Source organism: Coregonus lavaretus (assembly GCF_964263955.1).
Source record: "Coregonus lavaretus genome assembly, contig: HAP1_SCAFFOLD_703, whole genome shotgun sequence".
Taxonomy (NCBI): domain Eukaryota; kingdom Metazoa; phylum Chordata; class Actinopteri; order Salmoniformes; family Salmonidae; genus Coregonus; species Coregonus lavaretus.
This window is the reverse complement of record NW_028161954.1, coordinates 214,648-236,152: the sequence shown is the minus strand read 5'-3', so window position 1 is coordinate 236,152 and position 21,505 is coordinate 214,648. Positions and strand designations below refer to the sequence as shown.

General features: G+C 43.7%; 1 protein-coding gene across 9 annotated transcripts; it reads left to right on the top strand.

Moving 5' to 3' along the window:
* The first annotated feature begins 3,443 nt into the window (after nt 1-3,443).
* On the top strand, nt 3,444-20,860 carry LOC311119814 (protein max). Of its 9 annotated transcripts, none has more exons than XM_084194465.1 (6): nt 3,455-3,611; nt 3,988-4,014; nt 14,135-14,254; nt 14,531-14,602; nt 18,438-18,576; nt 20,103-20,860. In XM_084194465.1, exons 1-6 carry the CDS (start codon nt 3,576-3,578, stop codon nt 20,291-20,293), a joined length of 585 nt encoding a protein of 194 aa, XP_084050591.1. In that variant the 5' UTR covers nt 3,455-3,575; the 3' UTR covers nt 20,294-20,860. The 9 variants fall into 9 exon arrangements, with proteins under 9 accessions (XP_084050593.1, XP_084050591.1, XP_084050594.1 ...); XM_084194466.1 differs by having other exon boundaries at nt 3,489-3,611; nt 14,135-14,242; XM_084194467.1 differs by lacking the exon at nt 3,988-4,014 and having other exon boundaries at nt 3,444-3,611.
* Nucleotides 20,861-21,505: the final 645 nt, after the last annotated feature.

The window sequence follows — 21,505 nt, the reverse complement described above, 5'->3', positions numbered from 1 at the left end:
ATAAAATGTGATATGACTTGTTGGAGGAGGGTCTTGGAGAGACGGCGCTGCTGTAAGGGCTTGGAGGGGTTGTCTTCTCCTGGATTTTGGTCTGTGGAGAGGCTTCTTTCTCTCTCTCTTTCTCTCTTTTTCTCTCTCTCTTTCTCTCTCTCTCGCTCCCTCTCTTTCTCTCTCTCTCTTTCTCCCTCTCTCTGCATCTCTCTCTGCCCCCATCTCTCTCTTTCTCTCTCCCTCCGCCTGCCTCTCTCTCTCTCGCTCTCTCTCGGTCTCTCTCTCAATTCAATTCAAGTCAAAGGGTTTTGTTGGCATGGGAAACATATGTTTACATTGCCAAAGCAAGTGAAATGGATAAACAAAGTGAAATAAACAATAAAAAATGAACAGTAAACATTACACTCACAAAAGTTCCAAAAGAATAAAGACATTTCAAGTGTCATATTATGTCTATATACAGTGTTGTAGCGATGTGCAAATAGTTAAAGTACAAAAGGGAAAATAAATAAATATGGGTTGTATTTACAATGGTGTTTGTTCTTCACTGGTTGCCCTTTTCTTGTGGCAACAGGAAAAGGGCAACTGCTGCTGTGATGGCACACTGTGGTATTTCACCCAGTAGATAAGGGAGTTTATCAAAATGTGGTTTGTTTTCAAATTCTTTGTGGATCTGTGTAATCTGAGGGAAATATATGTCTCTAATATGGTCACACATTTGGCAGGAGGTTTGGAAGTTCAGCTCAGTTTCCACCTCATTTTGTGGGCAGTGTGCACATAGCCTGTCTTCTCTTGAGAGCCAGGTCTGCCTACGGCGACCTTTCTCAATAGCAAGGCTATGCTCACTGAGTCTGTACATAGTCAAAGCTTTCCTCATGTTTGGGTCAGTCACAGTGGTCAGGTATTCTGCCACTGTGTACTCTCTGTTTAGGGCCAAACAGCATTCTAGTTTGCTCAGTTTTTTTGTTAGTTCTTTCCAATGTGTCAAGTAATTATCTTTTTTGTTTTCTCATGATTTGGTTAGGTCTAATTGTGTTGCTGTCCTGGGTCTCTGTGGGGTCTGTTTGTGTTTGTGAACAGAGCCCCAGGACCAGCTTACTTAGGGGACTCTTCTCCAGGTTATCTTTCTCTCTGCATCTCTCTCTCTACCTATCACTCTCTCTGCCTCTCTCTCTCTGCCTCTCTCTCTCTGCCTCTCTCTCTCTTTCTCTCTTCCTCTCTCTCTCTGCCTGCCTCTCTCTGCCTCTCTCTCTCTCTCTCTTTCTCTCTGCCTCTCTCTCTCTCTCTGCCTCTCTCTCCCTGTCTATCTCTCTCTCTGTCTATCTCTCTCTGCATATCTCTCTCTGCCTCTCTCTCTGCATATCTCTTTCTCTCTGCCTCTCTCTCTGCCTCTCTCTCTGCCTCTCTCTCTCTGCCTCTCTCTCTCTGTCTATCTCTCTCTCTCTGCCTCTCTCTCTCTGCCTCTCTCTCTCTGTCTATCTCTCTCTCTCTCTGCCTCTCTCTCTCTCTGCCTGTCTCGCTCTCTGAATATCTCTCTGTTCCTCTCACTCGCTCTCTCTCAATTAAATTCAAAGGGCTTTATTGGCATGGGAAAAAATGTTTACATATGTGAAATAGATCATAAACAAAAATGAAATAAACAATCTCTCTCTCTCTCTACCTGTGTCAGACTATAGGCTAATCAATGGTTGCCACTGACTGGGTTTTTTCATAGACCTCTGCAGCCTATCTCCGACAGACAGAGTGATAAGACGTCATGGGGGATGGCTTCAAAGGTGGTAAAGCTCATAGGGTAAAACCTCTGTTGCCTTCAGGATTATCATGTAATGTTGTTCTGTGTGACTGCTGCACCCTTTTGAGTCCAGTGTGAATGTTAAATGCTAAAAACCACGTCACATAGCAAACATGACTATACACTTACCCAGCTCTTTTCTACAATATTAATATATTTATAAGTGAAACAACACTCAATATTTTTTTTTTTTTTTAAGTTGATCATTATTTTTATTCACGATAGCTGAACAACCATACGTTTGTTCCTCCTGTCCAGAATCACACGTCCCTCTAGTCCTCTTCCTACCCCTCCTGTGGTAGGTACAGAACAGAGGAAGATAGGCTGGGTCCTAAATGGCATTCTATTCCCTACATAGTGCACTCCTTTTGACCAGAGCCCTCATGGGACCTGAATGGTTCAAAGTAGTCCGCTATGTAGGAAATAGGATTCCATTTGGGACGCAAACATAGAGTGGTTCTGCAGCGCTGCCTGAATGCATTATTAAAGCCTGGCCTTTTGTGTTGTCATCCCTTTGAATGGGCTGTTATGCTGCTACGGCCCTCTAACTGGGTGACCCTGTTTAGCCCACGGCTTTAATGTACACTGCTGCTGCTGTGGGACAGGGCTAAAGAGGGACGGAGGGAGGGAGGGAGGGAGGGAGGGAGGGAGGGAAGGAGGGAGGGAGGGAGGGAGGGAGGGAGGGAGGGAGGGAGGGAGGGGGGGAGGGAGGGAGGGAGGGAAAGGGTGGAAGCCAAGGGGGTCGGGCAGGGAAGGTCTGAATCTGGGTGGACGGGGGGGTCTGGTCAGAGAGAGGGGGAGAGCTTGTCTGCGGATAGAATGAGGGAAGGGAGGGTGGCGAGAAGGATGAAGGGAGAGAAAGAGAGAGAGGAAGGATGGGGGTCACTGCGGGTGTGTACGTGGTTGGTGGGGGTGTCATTGGCAGCTGCCAGCGCCCTCCTGACCTGTTGGGGAACTGATGCTACTCTCACTATGCTTGTTTTTACACATTTGCCGATCCACTGTTGCAGCAGCTCAAATAATCCACTGTGTAAGCTCCTTATCTAGAGTACACTTTTGTGGAGAAAAAGCCTAGATTATTCCCTATACGCTTAGGGCAGGGCTGCCCCCACAATCTTTATGCAGAGTAGGGGAGCTTAATAGTTGACCTTGATGAAAAATACATTAATTTCAAATAAGGAAACATTCAACACTTCGCACATGAAATCGATTTTTCAATCAGTAGATGCAATGTAAAGCACAGCGCTGCAGGATTTACACAGCAAAGAGAAATGTGGTAAAATAAATGTTCATGCCTGTTACACATGTATATAGCATGAAAGAAAGAAGGAAAGAAAGAAAGAAAGAAAGAAAGAAAGGCTGTCAGTGTTGAATACTAAGAGGCCGATATTGCTATTGTAGCGATCCACGTGTCTCAATAGTGGCCCCACTGACGCAGCTACTGTCTAGACTACACCTCCCATGGTACATTGCGAGGTAAATAGAACGCTTTTGACGTTATTCTGACGCACTGCATTCCTTTTAGTCGTGGGTAATGTAGTTAATAGACAAGCCACTTCATGGTTTAGAGTAATTGGTTATTATCATAGAAAAACTACACATCCCATACACCTGCAGGCATGTTGCGGAACGGTAGCTGTCCGTGTTGAGGCAGTCACGTGTAAATAGTGTTCGTTAAATCTCGTTCTTGACTGTAGGAAGAGTAGTCAGTCTGTACATTTTCCTTATCGTTAGGCGTTTGCTTCATGTTGTGAGCGATCCTTTCATTTTAAATCCACCATTTCACCGAAGAATGAGTGATAACGATGATATCGAAGTCGATAGTGACGTGAGTAAATGTCTATTTCGTGACTTTGCTAGCTTGCTAGTTAGTTGACTAGGTAGCGAGCCATTAAAACGCCTCGTATTTCTGAGCCCGTGGTTGCTAGCTAGCTACCTATCTAGGTAGCTATCTAGGTAGCTAGTTGGCTAGTACGGTAACTGGTAGTGAGCTAACGTTATCCACAAGAAGATCAGTAGCTCATAAAAGGTTAACTAGTAGCTCAGAAATGGATGATGTTCACTTACTAGCTAGCTACAGATATTATGTTTGCTGCAAATATTGGGGTTAAAATGGATTGCTAACTAAGTTAGCTAACTAGCTAGGTCACGCTACATGGAATTGTGGCTACAATCGTACTTTTCTGTTCTGTTTCTTTTTACAGGAAGACTCACCGAGATATCACAATGTGGTGCGTAATGTTAAATATATCAAAATTATTGGAATTCTATCAAATGTATTGAAATTATGCCATGGTCATATCTGGCTAAAAATTATGTTCGTGCTGCTAGCTAATGTTAGATGATACACATTGGCCATTCCCGGTAAGCTTAGCAAGGGATGGTGGGAATGGATACTGTGGCGGAATAAAAGGGGTTCCTGCAGTTAGTGAGCGAGAAGAAATCAACCAACCTTGTTGTTAACTAGCATGCAAACCTAGCCACATACTCCTGAATATACCATTGCACACTATAATATGCCATTTAGCAGACGCTTTTATCCAAAGCGACTTACAGTCATGCGTGCATACATTTTTTTGTGTATGGGTGGTCCCGGGGATCGAACCCACTACCTTGGCGTTACAAGCGCCGTGCTCTACCAGCTGAGCTACAGAGGACCACACACGGAGGATGTAACTACACACACGGAGGATGTAACTAGTAGCCAGAATGCAAGGAGGTAGCTGAAAGCTGGGGGTTTGGACAGGAGTTCGTTTTCACAGGACAAATTGCTATGATTTTACTTTTACATAATGCATACGATATATCCATCAAGCCAATATTTGCTTTTGCACAGATCATCTTATCCATGTATTGAAGGGTATCCCCATCCCATATGCGGCCATAGGGAGTTGGAGACACGGAATGTATGCAATATTTAGAATAAATCGTATCGTGCCACAGCAGCCAGCCCAAGCCCCGGTTTATAAAGAAAAAAAACCTAGCCAGCTTCTCCTAGGAATACTGTTAACGACCAGATGCGCCTTTGCAAAATGCACTTCTAGGTCATCTGTTTAATCATGAAGTGGCAATTAAATCGCAGATGCTTTTGAAATTGAAATTTATTAGCTGGCTAGTGGCTACGGTATCTCTTTAGTTAATAAATTACTGCTTCATCAGGAAGGGAGATGGCACAGAGCCACTGTTAGATGTTTTTAGGGGTTCACAACGAAAATTAAATCAAAATCAAATCGTATTTATTTGTCACATGCTTCTTAAACAACAGGTGTAGACTAACAGTGAAATGCGTACATATATATATATATATATATATAGTGACAAAAGGAATAAATACACAGTGAGTAACAATAACATGACTATATACAGGGGGTACCAGTACCAAGTCGATGTGCAGGGGTACGATGTAGTTGAGGTAGCTATGTACATATAAGTAGGGTTAAAGTGACTAGGCAACAGGATAGATAATAGACAGTAGCAACAGAGTATGTGGTGAGTGTGTGTGGCGTCAGTATGCATGTGTGCGTGTGTTATATGTGTGTGGGCGTATATTGTGTTTGTTGGGGTGTCGGTGCAAGAGAGTTTGTGCAAAAAAAGGGTCAATGCAGGTAGTCCGGGTAACCATTTGATTAACTATTTAGCAATCTTGTTTAGCAGTCTTATGGCTTGGGGGTAGAAGCTGTTCAGGGTCCTGTTGGTTCCAGACATTGCACTTGTACAGCTTGATGTGCGGTAGCAGAGAGAACGGTCTATGGCTTGGGTGGCTGGAGTCTTTGACAATTATTTGGGCCTTCCTTTGACACTGCCAGGTATAGAGGACCTGGATGGCAGGGAGCTCGGCCCCAGTGCTGTACTGAGCCATACTCACCACCCTCTGTAGCGCCTTCCGGTCGGATGCCAAGCAGTTGCCATACCAAGCGGTGATGCAGCCAGTCAAGATGCTCTCAATGGTGCAGCTGTAGTGTAACTTTTTGAGGATCTGAGGGGCCATGCCAAGTCTTTTCAGCCTCATGGACACTGACAACCCGCTCCACCACAGCCCCATCAATGTGAGGCGAAGCTGTGAAACCTATTCTTATTCTCAGATTTAATTTTTTATCTTGATATAATAACTTGAGCATAGATTGCTACCTTTTTTTCTATTTTTTTGCACAAAAACTAGAGGCCATAAGTAACTTGGTCAAAAAGAATGGCACCGATTGGCCTATAGGTGGTGCTGTTATATGCAGTCTCACTTAAACCCTCATATCTGTTGCCCCATTTGACCTAGAGATTTTATTTTATTTCACCTTTATTTAACCAGGTAAGCCAGTTGAGAACAAGTTCTCATTTACAACTGCGACCTGGCCAAGATAAAGCAAAGCAGTGCGATTTAAAAACAACAACACAGAGTTGCATATGGGGTAAAACATAAAGTCAAAAATACAACAGAAAATATATATACAGTGTGTTCAAATGTAGCAAGTTATGGAGGTAAGGCAATAAATAGGCCATAGTGCAAACTTTAAACGTTGTATGTAGGTGTCTTCCCTCATGCTGAACAAATTTGCCTCAAGGACCGATAAGGTCCGTCAGGGTAGATTTTCCTCCATCTTGGACATTTTTTAAAACCTTTGAAAAACTTATTCTCATGAACCATGCATCCAAATAACACCAAATTCACAATAGTCCCTAAAGAGTTTGAGAAAATAATGTTGATGCATTCAAACATGGCCACACTATACCAGTAGATGCATATTAGCACATATGCACAAAAAAATGCATACTTAAAAATCTTCTCATGAACCATAGGCCCAAATCACACCAAATGTGGAATATGGGCCTATGGTACATGTCTTAAATTAGTTTGCGCTAAGGGATTGGTCAAAAGAGAGCTGATTGTACGAGCCCATTTAAACCACTAAATCCACTCCAGAGATGAACTACATATTTCCAAAAACAAGGAAACTATTAACTCATTCTTTGCAATGTGTAACGCAAATGCTCAAAATCATCTGCAAAATCTTCTCCTCGTGAACCATATATCAGATTCACTCCAGATGTTGTATTTAGACTCCTTACATCAGTCTTTAATGGCCGCACTGTACCTATACATTTTAGTCATTTAGCAGACGCTCTTATCCAGAGCGACTTACAGTTAATGAGTGCATACATTTTCATACTGGTCCCCTATGGGAATCGAACCCACAACCCTGGCGTTGCAAGCGCCATGCTCTACCAACTGAGCTACACGGGACATAGATGCATGTTAGCACATGCTAATGCTAAAAATTATTTTTAAATGTTATTATCATGAACCATAAGTCAAATTGACTGCAGATTTGGTATATAGACTCAATGAATAACCTCTAATAATAAATGTCATAATGATTAGCTGCTGCATTCAAAGTAACACTGAAAATATTTCACTAATCTTAACATAAACCATTAGTCAAATTGACCTCAGAATTGGTAGGCTATATAAACTCAATACATTAAGTAATGACTTTAAGAATGATTACCTGGTGCATTCAAATATAACCAACTTACAGCACTAAACTTCACTTGCGCCATACTTGTATTGATATGGTAATGCTGTCACTGATTGAAGATAGTTCCTACATGATAGTGCTTGTTTTGTTATCCAACTGATATTGTCCTTTATCATCTGAACCCCGTTCATTGCTGCTCGCAGCTATATTCTTGACTGCGTGGTTCAGCTAGCAAGTGATTAGTGCCATATTTACTGGACGGGTCACTGTGTACTTACTGGGCTGCTGGCAGGCAGGCTGAGTTAATGACGTAGCCACGTTGCATACCGGCTAAGAAAACACACAGGCTGGCGGCAGGACATACTTTTGCATAACAGCACGTCATGTTTTTCCCCTGTCAGCTTGGCCAGTCTTTATCAAACTGATTCACATGGACTTAACATTTAGCTGCAGAATGTTATCTCAACACATAGTGAGCACTGATAATCTAGGCAGGGCTTTTATGTCATATTTTTCAATCTCCAAATACTACAAATTACAATATGATATTCAAAACAATTACAGTTGAAGTCAATGTTACATACACCTTAGCCAAATACATTTAAACTCAGTTTTTCACAATTCCTGACATTTAATCCTAGTAAAAATTCCCTGTGTTAGGTCAGTTAGGATCACCACTTTATTTTAAGAATGTGAAATGTCAGAATAATAGTAGAGAGAATGATTTATTTCAGCTTTTATTTCTTTCATCACGTTCCCAGTGGGTCAGAAGTTTACATACACTCAATTAGTATTTAGTAGCTTTGCTTTTAAATTGTTTAACTTGGGTCAAACGTTTCGGGTAGCCTTCCACAAGCTTCCCACAATAACATTTTACATTTACATTTTAGTCATTTAGCAGACGCTCTTATCCAGAGCGACTTACAATAAAGTTGGGTGAATTTTGGCCCATTCCTCCTGACAGAGCTGGTGTAACTGAGTCAGGTTTGTAGGCCTCCTTGCTCGCACACGCTTTTTCAGTTCTGCCCACAAATGTTCTATAGGGTTGAGGTCAGGGCTTTGTGATGGCCACTCCAATATGGCGGTTTTGGATCAGTGGCTTCTTCCTTGCTGAGCGGCCTTTCAGGTTATGTCGATTATAGGACTTGTTTTACTGTGGATATAGATACTTTTGTACCTGTTTCCTCCAGCATCTTCACAAGGTCCTTTGCTGTTGTTCTGGGATTGATTTGCACTTTTCGCACCAAAGTACATTCATCTCTAGGAGACAGAACGCGTCTCCTTCCTGAGCAGTATGACGGCTGCTTGGTCCCATGGTGTTTATACTTGCGTACTATTGTTTGTACAGATGAACGTGGTACCTTCAGGCGTTTGTAAATTTCTCCCAAGGATGAACCAGACTTGTGGAGGTCTACAATTATTTTCTGAGGTCTTGGCTGATTTCTTTTGATTTTTCCATGATGTCAAGCAAAGAGGCACTGAGTTTGAAGGTAGGCCTTGAAATACATCCACAGGTACACCTCCAATTGACTCAAATGATGTCAATTAGCCTATCAGAAGCTTCTAAAGCTGTTTTAAAGGCACAGTCAACTTAGTGTATGTCTGTAAACAATTGTTGGAACAATTACTTGTGTTGTTCTATGATCACTTATGAGCCCACCATTTGAGCCCCTGTCTTCACTTGAGCTATTTGAGCTCTGTCAATACTGCCTTTCTATTGGCTATGGTTTCAGCCAAGCCTGTTGATGAATTACATGCACTTTCTACCCATCCTTCAAGCCTCACTTTAGCAGAAGATGGATCTAAGGCAGTGCTTCGGCCAAATCCAGCATTCTTACCCAAGGTGCTTTCGCCATCACATGCTAACCAGCCCTTAATCATAGCGGCATTTCACACGCCTCACCACTCCTCACAGGAGAGTCGTGAGTTGCATACACTTTGCCTGGTTAGACGGCGTGGCAGCACACTCCACCAGAGGGGCCTCCCTGGACTCCATCTGTGCTTCTGCAAGTTGGCCAAGACCCATGACTTTCATGAGGTAACTACAGACTCCATGTTATGTCCACACCATCAGTGGGATCTGTGGTTCTGGACACGGCGATTTCTCCCAACCCGGATAAGTGAGCACACTGTGAACCTTGTTCATACTTACTAATCAACCATCAGTGACATGGACGTTCTATATGGAAGCCTTCCACTCTTGGTGTGCTATTGCGCCCATTTTGAAGCCTCGTGTAAGTTCTAGCTTTCAGCTTGCTTGTGTATACGGTTGTGTACCACAGTTGAAATTCTCTGTTACCCTGTTGGGTAATTATATTATGTTGCATCCTGTGGTGGATACAAGGACGTCCCAGGGACTCGTCTGGACTAAGTTAAATGGTTAGTTATCCCACTTTGTTGTCCGAACGACCATTTTGGTACAGCCTCTACGCTATTTCGTTTGGTGACCCGTTCAGAAAACGTAAGGGGAAAGCTGGGTTACGGATGTAACCTTGGTTCTTTGAGTAGAGTAACGGGTCGCCAAGCTTTCATTTGGTTACGCCACACTGCCTTTTTATAGTGCAAGGTCACATGGGGACAGTAAGGGTGTGGTGTGACTAAACTTATTTTGATATTAAGCATCTCAATCACATTGTGTGAAGGGGAAGTTGTACCCATAGGTCATTTGGCGACCCGTTACTCTACTCAGAGAACCAAGGTTACATCCGTAACCCAACGTTTTGTAATGTTTATGTTCAGATGTCTAAATAAAATGCGAGTGATTTAGGTCTAGCTAAACCATTGAGAAGTATGATATCAGTTGTATGAACAGATGGTGTGATATTGTGCACTAAGGTAACTGGAGATCAGTTTGAGGCACTAGGCCCGGTGACACAGAATGCTCTTCCCTCTTTGGAAATTACTCGATAGACTTCAACATCAAAGACATTACTGTGTCATTAGATAGGCCTAGGAATAAACTGAGTGTACAAAACATTAACACCTTCCTAATGTTGAGTTGCACCACCCCTTTTGCCCTCAAAACAGCCTCAATCCGAGGGCTTTCAAAATGGGCCGGAAGTAGCCCATCCCTGATTTAGATCATGTATTTTCAGGTAGAGATACCTCGCGAAGCAACTTTTCTCAATCCCTCTCGATCGCGCATCTTCTCGCTTTTCTCCCTCTCCGTGTCTGCCCCACACAGACCGGCCAAGTAGGCGCGCAATGGATTATGGTCATTGTAGTTCATTCCCATGTTTTCTGCGCTAAACTATGTATAGTATTGGCCTGTTGGAAACTACAACTCCCTACTACATCGCACAGTTCGGCCTTGATCTGATTTATCTCTAGAGAAACTGCACATTGAGATCACAGAAGAAGGGAAAAAAACGAACGAAATGGAATTCAAATAATTGAACCGACATCGGTAAATTAGTTGTTTAAAAACCCGAAAAATAATCTTAATTTCGGTTAATCTCTCAGCACTAGTGTATGTTATGGGAAGGCCACATGGTTCTCAGTCCTGAATGCAGCTGTTAGGCCCTTGGTGGAGAGCCTCACTACATGGCCCAGACCCTAGGGCAGCAGCTGTATCCCCAGGGTTAGTCGTAGACTCTTTGTGCATTCCTCTAATAACTTGTCATGGAGAGACTTGGTGGGGATTTCATGGGGCTTCCTATCCTAATGTAACTTTCACACAGTCAGTCACAGGCCTGGCCTGACCCTGTAGACAAGTTAGAACCAAAACACCCTGTCTAGTAACCTTTTATGGTGCCACTGCATCTGACAATCTATACACTAGATGACTGACAGGGCACTGTTTTGAAGCCACCGCGTCTCCATCTTGGCACTCCCCCACCATTCTGAAAAATATTTTGGAAGCTATAGAAATGCATTTATTAATGTCTACGTTTTGGTTTTGCCACATAAAAAAAAAATATATATATATATATATTTTTTATCCTTAGTGTGAATTATTTTTTATTTTTTTACAGTTCTGTTACTGTCCCCACTACAACAACAAAAATACTTAAATACATGTAATTTTGTCCTTGAAACATTTAATTGAAATACTGTAGAATTCCATTCATTCCTATGGAGGACGGCTCCTACTGGGGAGTGACAATATGGCTGACCGGTGGCTTCAAAGCCTCTCAATGGCCAATCCTCAGCATCAGCAATCCAGGGTGTATATACATCATTGGTTATAAATGAGTCAGAGTCGAGGACCTTTGTGGGAGCTACTGTTGCCTGGCCTGAAACAAGTTAAACTGCTGCTGCTCTGCTCTGGGCCTAGCCCTAGTCATATAACATGGGTCGGCAACCATCTTGGAAATATCTGAGCTGAAGCCTAAAGGCTACGAGTGTTTTACAGTTGAAGGAAATTGTTTATTTTATGCACATTCAACTTTGAGGGTTTGACAGGCCTGACAGAGAGGCTTTGACAGGCCTGACAGAGCGGGTTTGACAGGCCTGACAGAGCGGGTTTGACAAGCCTGACAGAGAGGCTTTGACAGGCCTGACAGAGAGGCTTTGACAGGCCTGACAGAGAGGCTTTGACAGGCCTGACAGAGAGGCTTTGACAGGCCTGACAGATAGGCTTTGACAGGCCTGACAGAGAGGCTTTGACAGGCCTGACAGAGAGGCTTTGACAGGCCTGACAGAGAGGCTTTGACAGGCCTGACAGAGAGGCTTTGACAGGCCTGACAGAGAGGCTTTGACAGGCCTGACAGAGAGGCTTTGACAGGCCTGACAGAGAGGCTTTGACAGGCCTGACAGAGTCCCTCAGTGCAGTGAATCTATTTGGTGCCTGAGGGATGTTTCTATATTGTTCGGTCTGTGTGTAGAGAGACATGAAATAACTATGGCTGCGTCCCAAATGGCACCCTGTTCCCTATTGGCCCTGGTCATCAAAAGTAGTGTGCTACATAGGGAATAGAGTGCCATTCAGGACTCTGCCTATGTGTGTTTAGGTAGATGAGCCAGCTGAAGCCCTGGCAGCAGTATGGAGTGGCTTAGGGAGGGGTGTCTCTGTGTGTAGGCCTATATAGAGACATGAAAAAACACTAGGTGTGTTTTAGGTAGATGATTCCCACAAGATGTCTGTTTATTCTGTGTGTAGGCTATAGAGACTATAGGTGATCCTCACCAGACGGCAGATCATAGGGATAATTAGTAGGTTTGTGTTCAGAACAACAGGCTATATATATAACATAGGCCTAAACCCCAGCCTTACAGGAGCAGAGTATAAAACAGTCCTACTGTTAGGCCTTAACAAACAAAAGGCTATCATTTATGAAATGGTCCGTAGCAAATACAATAGGCTTTTACAATGCATAACAAAAACAGATATTCTGAAGACACATTTCACTGTATAAGAACACACCAAAATCGGTAAATTCATCCCCCATGATACAGTGCCAAATAACAAATCCTCAGGTTATTAAATACCATTCCTAACCCAGAACATAACTCCTAATAGTTTGTCAGTTAGGCCTAGGTGTCAGGTGTAGGCAAATGTAGGAACTGTCAAACTAAACCACGATGTCACCATTTTAGCCCCCACCCACCTCTCCTCTCATTAAATGGAGTTAGTGTCTTTTGCCTCACCACCTATCCTGGCCTAGACTGCTCTGCATGAAGAGCACCGTTAGAGCTGCACTGGGGTCAGTTTTAGTAGATTATGAAGAGCACAGAGCTGCACTGGGGTCAGTTTTAGTCGACCATGAAGAGCACAGTTAGAGCTGCACTGGGGTCAGTTTTAGTCGATTATGAAGAGCACAGTTAGAGCTGCACTGGGGTCAGTTTTAGTCGACCATGAAGAGCACAGTTAGAGCTGCACTGGGGTCAGTTTTAGTCGACCATGAAGAGCACAGTTAGAGCTGCACTGGGGTCAGTTTTAGTCGATTATGAAGAGCACAGTTAGAGCTGCACTGGGGTCAGTTTTAGTCGATTATGAAGAGCACAGTTAGAGCTGCACTGGGGTCAGTTTTAGTCGACCATGAAGAGCACAGTTAGAGCTGCACTGGGGTCAGTTTTAGTCGACCATGAAGAGCACAGTTAGAGCTGCACTGGGGTCAGTTTTAGTAGATTATGAAGAGCACAGTTAGAGCTGCACTGGGGTCAGTTTTAGTCGACCATGAAGAGCACAGTTAGAGCTGCACTGGGGTCAGTTTTAGTCGACCATGAAGAGCACAGTTAGAGCTGCACTGGGGTCAGTTTTAGTCGACCATGAAGAGCACAGTTAGAGCTGCATTGGGGTCAGTTTTAGTCGACCATGAAGAGCACAGTTAGAGCTGCACTGGGGTCAGTTTTAGTCGACCATGAAGAGCACAGTTAGAGCTGCACTGGGGTCAGTTTTAGTAGATTATGAAGAGCACAGTTAGAGCTGCACTGGGGTCAGTTTTAGTCGACCATGAAGAGCACAGTTAGAGCTGCACTGGGGTCAGTTTTAGTAGATTATGAAGAGCACAGTTAGAGCTGCACTGGGGTCAGTTCTAGTCACTAGTGGGGTTACTATACCAGTTGTAGAAATAAACAAAACCATAGAAATGAATGTAGAATAGAATCATAAATATTCTAGATCCATATGAATTATTATAGGATGAGGATGATCTCTATGGTGCCAGTCAGTTTCCTCCATGAACAACTCCTTTGCTGCCTCGCCAACTCACTATGCCTGCCCTGCCCAGTCTTGGACGGGCCACGACCTCACCCTGATGCACACAGAAACACACACACACACACACACACGACTCTGAACTGGTGGTGGTAGGGATTAATGGGGACAGTTGGTCAGAGAAGCTTGGTGTGTGTGTTTCCTGTCCCCCTGTCAGTCCAAACCTCCCTGGACACCTCCCGCCCCCCTCCCCTGCTAAAGCCCCCTGTGACTCTCTCATTGCAGGCAGACAAACGGGCACACCACAATGCACTGGAGCGCAAACGTAGGGATCACATCAAAGACAGCTTTCACAGCCTGCGGGACTCGGTGCCTGCCCTGCAAGGGGAAAAGGTTGGTAGAGAGGTAAACCCAGAAGTGCTTAGGGAGAGGGGATCCTTTGGGGAGGGAAGGGTTGTTTGTGTGTGTCCAGAGCAATGTATTTAGAGTTGGGACAATTTTTTAGAATTTGGAATGTTCTAATTCTAGACGTTCAGTTACATAGCATTGTTTAAATATTCCCCATGTAATGTTAATGGGGAGCTAACATGGCTGCCATAGAATGTTGAACTGTCATGTAAATGCATCATAATGCTCATTCTAGACATTCTATTCCCCATGTAATGCATTGTCTTACATCAGGTGGCGTCACTCCTACGCGACGCTCGTCCCTCAACAGGGACCAGTGCAGGCGGAATCGTCGCGCTATCTGACGTAAGACTGCCATGTAATGTTAATGGGGTGCTGTCATGGCTGCCATATTTTCTAGTGTCATGTAAATCATCATAATGCAGGAACCTCAATGTCCCGACTCTCTAAATACATGGCTCTCTGTGTGTCATGACTCCCGAGTGGCGCAGTGGTCTAAGGCGCCGCATCGCAGTGCTAGCTGTGCCACTAGAGATCCTGGTTCGAGTCCAGGCTCTGTCGCAGCCGGCCGCGACCGGGAGACCCAGGGGCGGCGCACAATTGGTCCAGCGTCGTCCAAGGTAGGGGAGGGTTTGGCCGGCAGGGATGTGGGTTCGTTTCCCACGGGGGGCCAGTATGAGAAAAAAAAAGAAAAAAAAACATGTATGCATTCACTAACTGTAAGTCGCTCTGGATAAGAGCGTCTGCTAAATGACTAAAATGATCATTCTGGGTGAATGAGTTGGGAGGGGGATTGTTGAATGCAATATGGGTAAACAAAGTGAATGTAATTGCATTGCAATGTGTTATGATATATTATATGCTGATATATGTAGGTTTGTGTGTTGCTGTAATTAATAGTTCAAAGGTAATGCCACAGAACATGTAGCTACTTCCTTCAGTGTATTCAATACATGGGTAGTTATGACATGGAGAGGTGAGGAGATCATGGGAGAGTGGAGGAGAGGAGATGTGTTCTGAACAGATACACTGGGACACAGGCTAGCGTCTGGAAGCTATGACCAAATGTGTTGCCGCTTCAATCTCTGACATTGAGGGCATCGGAGCCACCCAACAGACCAGCCCGGGCTATAGTCAGGCACAGAACACTGTTTTATTTTCAAACCAACCCCCTCTCATGGGGTTTATGGAGTTGTCCGGTGTTCTTGTAGACTTGATCATTGCTAGGGTTGTAATGAGAGTTAAAGGCTTTGTGTGGTACTGACTGACTGAGAGAAGCTGGATCAAGGGTTTGTCCCAAATGGCACCCTGTTCCCTGTATAGTGCACTACTTAGGGCACTCAGAAGTAGTTCATTATGAGAATAGGGTGCCATTTGGACACAGCCTTTGTGTTGCTGTGCGATGAGAAGCTGGATCAAGTCTATATTCCACGCCTGATACTGTCTCTCTCTGTCCCTGCTCTATAAGCCAGGCTCGTCATACAGACGTGCTCATGGATTCGTATGTGACAGGCTTACATCTTTAGAAACTAACATTTGGGAAATATATATTTTGATCTGCGTAGGAATTGAGGCACAGGCACTTCTGGTCTGTCTCTGTCCCTCCTGTCGAAGCCTGGTTCGTCATAGAAACATACTAATGAATACTTATGTGACAGAGACAGAGAAACTGTCAAATTATGGAAATGCAGACAATTTTTGGTTCAGGTTCACATTCATGATAGTTTTGTTCCAGCCAGGCTTATTATTTGCAAAGTTATGGATAATTCTGGATTTAGTCTGATTTTAAAGTGTTCTCTCCTTTTCTGAAGTGTTAAAGGAAGGTTTTAGTGGTTCAAATGTCACATTCTCATCATCCTAGCAGCTTCATTCACGGTGTAGGCTCTGGTTGTTGGACTGCATTATGGTGGCCTGAGGGAATTTGGTAGTGTGGCCTGGTTTAAACAGACAACACTGCACCACCATTGTGAGAGAGCAGCCATAGAATTACATATAGGGTCTCTGAACGTAGTATTCAGTCTGGTTTAACCAGGCTAGGGTTAACAGCAGTAGTATTACAGTAACTGTGTTAGAGGGGTTAGTCAGTGTATTACAGTAACTGTGTTAGAGGGGTTAGTCAGTGTATTACAGTAACTGTGTTAGAGGGGTTAGTCAGTGTATTACAGTAACTGTGTTAGAGGGGTTAGTCAGTGTATTACAGTAACTGTGTTAGAGGGGTTAGTCAGTGTATTACAGTAACTGTGTTAGAGGGGTTAGTCAGTGTATTACAGTAACTGTGTTAGAGGGGTTAGTCAGTGTATTACAGTAGCTGTGTTAGAGGGGTTAGTCAGTGTATTACAGTAACTGTGTTAGAGGGGTTAGTCAGTGTATTACAGTAACTGTGTTAGAGGGGTTAGTCAGTGTATTACAGTAGCTGTGTTAGAGGGGTTAGTCAGTGTATTACAGTAACTGTGTTAGAGGGGTTAGTCAGTGTATTACAGTAACTGTGTTAGAGGGGTTAGTCAGTGTATTACAGTAGCTGTGTTAGAGGGGTTAGTCAGTGTATTACAGTAACTGTGTTAGAGGGGTTAGTCAGTGTATTACAGTAACTGTGTTAGAGGGGTTAGTCAGTGTATTACAGTAACTGTGTTAGAGGGGTTAGTCAGTGTATTACAGTAACTGTGTTAGAGGGGTTAGTCAGTGTATTACAGTAACTGTGTTAGAGGGGTTAGTCAGTGTATTACAGTAACTGTGTTAGAGGGGTTAGTCAGTGTATTACAGTAACTGTGTTAGAGGGGTTAACAGCAGTAGTATTACAGTAACTGTGTTAGAGGGGTTAGTCAGTGTATTACAGTAACTGTGTTAGAGGGGTTAGTCAGTGTATTACAGTAACTGTGTTAGAGGGGTTAGTCAGTGTATTACAGTAACTGTGTTAGAGGGGTTAGTCAGTGTATTACAGTAACTGTGTTAGAGGGGTTAGTCAGTGTATTACAGTAACTGTGTTAGAGGGGTTAGTCAGTGTATTACAGTAACTGTGTTAGAGGGGTTAGTCAGTGTATTACAGTAACTGTGTTAGAGGGGTTAGTCAGTGTATTACAGTAACTGTGTTAGAGGGGTTAGTCAGTGTATTACAGTAACTGTGTTAGAGGGGTTAGTCAGTGTATTACAGTAACTGTGTTAGAGGGGTTAACAGCAGTAGTATTACAGTAACTGTGTTAGAGGGGTTAGTCAGTGTATTACAGTAACTGTGTTAGAGGGGTTAGTCAGTGTATTACAGTAACTGTGTTAGAGGGGTTAGTCAGTGTATTACAGTAACTGTGTTAGAGGGGTTAGTCAGTGTATTACAGTAACTGTGTTAGAGGGGTTAGTCAGTGTATTACAGTAGCTGTGTTAGAGGGGTTAGTCAGTGTATTACAGTAACTGTGTTAGAGGGGTTAGTCAGTGTATTACAGTAACTGTGTTAGAGGGGTTAGTCAGTGTATTACAGTAACTGTGTTAGAGGGGTTAGTCAGTGTATTACAGTAGCTGTGTTAGAGGGGTTAGTCAGTGTATTACAGTAACTGTGTTAGAGGGGTTAGTCAGTGTATTACAGTAACTGTGTTAGAGGGGTTAGTCAGTGTATTACAGTAACTGTGTTAGAGGGGTTAGTCAGTGTATTACAGTAACTGTGTTAGAGGGGTTAGTCAGTGTATTACAGTAACTGTGCTAGAGGGGTTAGTCAGTGTATTACAGTAACTGTGTTAGATGGGTTAGTCAGTGTATTACAGTAACTGTGCTAGAGGGGTTAGTCAGTGTATTACAGTAACTGTGTTAGAGGGGTTAGTCAGTGTATTACAGTAGCTGTGTTAGAGGGGTTAGTCAGTGTATTACAGTAACTGTGTTAGAGGGGTTAGTCAGTGTATTACAGTAACTGTGTTAGAGGGGTTAGTCAGTGTATTACAGTAGCTGTGTTAGAGGGGTTAGTCAGTGTATTACAGTAACTGTGTTAGAGGGGTTAGTCAGTGTATTACAGTAACTGTGTTAGAGGGGTTAGTCAGTGTATTACAGTAACTGTGTTAGAGGGGTTAGTCAGTGTATTACAGTAACTGGGTTAGAGGGGTTAGTCAGTGTATTACAGTAACTGTGTTAGAGGGGTTAGTCAGTGATGTGATGTCACTGCAACCTTGCCGTGCGTCATGAGTTTTTCCTTTGTTGCCACCAGCAATCTATCAAACAGGCGTCCCGAGCTCAGATCCTAGACAAAGCCACAGACTACATCCAGTATATGAGGAGGAAAAACCACACGCACCAGCAGGACATCGACGACTTGAAAAGGCAGAACGCTCTGCTGGAGCAGCAAGGTGAGTATGATGGAGAACATACTGTACCTACAGACCATCTACTGTAGTGTGATTTAGAACATACCGTACCTACGGACCATCTACTGTAGTGTGATTTAGAACATACCGTACCTACGGACCATCTACTGTAGTGTGATTTAGAACATACCGTACCTATGGACCATCTACTGTAGTGTGATTTAGAACATACCGTACCTACGGACCATCTACTGTAGTGTGATTTAGAACATACCGTACCTACGGACCATCTACTGTAGTATGATTTAGAACATACCGTACCTACGGACCATCTACTGTAGTGTGATTTAGAACATACCGTACCTACGGACCATCTACTGTAGTGTGATTTAGAACATACCGTACCTATGGACCATCTACTGTAGTATGATTTAGAACATACCGTACCTACGGACCATCTACTGTAGTATGATTTAGAACATACCGTACCTACGGACCATCTACTGTAGTATGATTTAGAACATACCGTACCTACGGACCATCTACTGTAGTATGATTTAGAACATACCGTACCTACGGACCATCTACTGTAGTGTGATTTAGAACATACCGTACCTACGGACCATCTACTGTAGTATGATTTAGAACATACCGTACCTACGGACCATCTACTGTAGTGTGATTTAGAACATACCGTACCTACGGACCATCTACTGTAGTATGATTTAGAACATACCGTACCTACGGACCATCTACTGTAGTATGATTTAGAACATACCGTACCTACGGACCATCTACTGTAGTGTGATTTAGAACATACCGTACCTACGGACCATCTACTGTAGTATGATTTAGAACATACCGTACCTACGGATCATCTACTGTAGTATGATTTAGAACATACCGTACCTACGGACCATCTACTGTAGTATGATTTAGAACATACCGTACCTACGGACCATCTACTGTAGTATGATTTAGAACATACCGTACCTACGGACCATCTACTGTAGTGTGATTTAGAACATACCGTACCTACGGACCATCTCTACCTGTAGCTTGTGTGTTTGTCTGCTTATGGGCCAAATTTTTACCTTCATTTCTCAATTTCCCTCTTTCCTTCTCACCCCCTTTCTCTATTCTTCCTTCCCTCACTCCCTCTCCTTCCTTCCTTCCCTCTCCTCCTTCCCTCGCTCTCCCCCTTCCTTCCCTCGCTCTCCCCCTTCCTTCCCTCGCTCTCCCCCTTCCTTCCCTCGCTCTCCCCCTTCCTTCCCTCGCTCTCCCCCTTCCTTCCCTCCCTCGCTCTCCCCCTTCCTTCCCTCCCTCGCTCTCCCCCTTCCTTCCCTCGCTCTCCCCCTTCCTTCCCTCGCTTTCCTCACTCCCTCTCCCTTCGCTCGCTCCCCCTTCCTTCCCTCGCTCCCTCTCCCCCTTCCTTCCCTCGCTCCATCTCCTCCATCCTTCCCTCGCTCCCTCTCCTCCATCCTCTTTCCTTTCTCTTCCTTTTGTCTATTTCCCTTCTTTCTCCATCCATCTCCTTCTCCCTCTTTCGCCGTCCTTCTCCCCTGTAGTGCGTGCGCTGGAGAAGGTGAAGGGTTCGACCCAGCTCCAGGCCAGCTACAGTTCTTCAGACAGCAGCCTGTACACCAACCCTAAAGGCAGCGCTGTGTCTGCTTTCGACGGAGGCTCTGACTCCAGCTCAGAGTCCGAGCCAGAGGAACCCCCCGCCCCCAGGAAGAAGCTCCGCGTGGAGGCCAGCTAGAGCGCCAGGCTAGCCCACAGCACCATGCCTGGTGTGGAGGGGTACTGCATCCACGGTTACTGGTCCAGTAGTCAGGACTGCTCCTCTGATTCCCACTACCTTCTCCTCCCTCCATATCTCTGGATGTGCTCTCAGTGGAGAGTGGAGACTCCATCCGTCCCTGCTGATCTGTCTATCCTGACGTCCTTTCATCACGCCATCCCCGAGGGAGGGAGGAAGAAAAGTAGACTGATTTTTGAATACGACGTGCAAAGCTTCTGTTTTTCCCCTGTCGGTTCCTTGCTTCCCTTTTCTGACTTCTCTCCCTTTCGTCAACAACTATCCAAAACCCAAAATGAGGAAGCTTCGCGACCTAAAGGACTCAATGCTTTTGTACCCTCTACTATGTACTCTCTCCTCTCGGCTGAAAACTACGGAGAGGAGAGAGAGAGGCGTACTCCAAGCACTGCTAACATATACTACTTTTGTTTATTTAGTCAATTTATCTTGATAAGAACCTGTTTTTAGAATTTATACACACGCCTAGAAGAGTCATCCTGTTGGTTGGAGAAGCATACCTTCAAAACATTACCACAAAAAATATATAATTTGATGTAAAAGTGAAACACAAACCCACCTCAGGCCAACAGGATTGCAGATGTTTTCCATTTTGACACATTTGTTAGAAATTAAATATAATCCCCTTTGTGGAAAATAATTGATGTTATGAAAAAAGATTCCAAAACTTGTATCGTATTTTGTCCTTTTGCTTGAACTAGTGAATGAATTTAGGTGGCAGAGCAAAAGTTAGGAATCTCAATAAAAATAAAAAAAATAGTTTATTGATTGGATATTTTCAAGTTCTCAAAAAAAGTGATGCATTTTGTATTCTCACAAATCATTGGAAAATACCAATTTGTCACTTGTAGTTTTCCTTCAAGGTATGAAATAGATATTGAATGTCAAAAGGTAGTTCCCATTTTTTTTCAATATGAGGAGAAAATTAAGTGAATGTGTTGTGAATTACACAGTTAAAATCTTAAATGTCGCCGACTCCAAGAAAAAAAAACAAAGCATTTTGTGTGTCTAGGAAATGTGTATGTATATTTTTCCCATTTGTTCCCCCATTTTTTTTAGGGTATGATTAGTGTATACTAAATAGATATTTGATTCCATTCCATGGAAATTACAAGTATGTTGTACATACTGCCAAGAATTGTCTTGCAAGTTGAG

Coding starts and splice junctions, on each gene's coding strand:
- LOC311119814 (XM_084194465.1), top strand. CDS start 3,576: ATGAGTGATAACGATGATATCGAAGTCGATAGTGAC. Junction 4,015..14,134: donor CACCGAGATATCACAATGTG/GTGCGTAATGTT, acceptor CTCTCATTGCAG/GCAGACAAACGGGCACACCA. Junction 14,603..18,437: donor GAATCGTCGCGCTATCTGAC/GTAAGACTGCCA, acceptor TGTTGCCACCAG/CAATCTATCAAACAGGCGTC.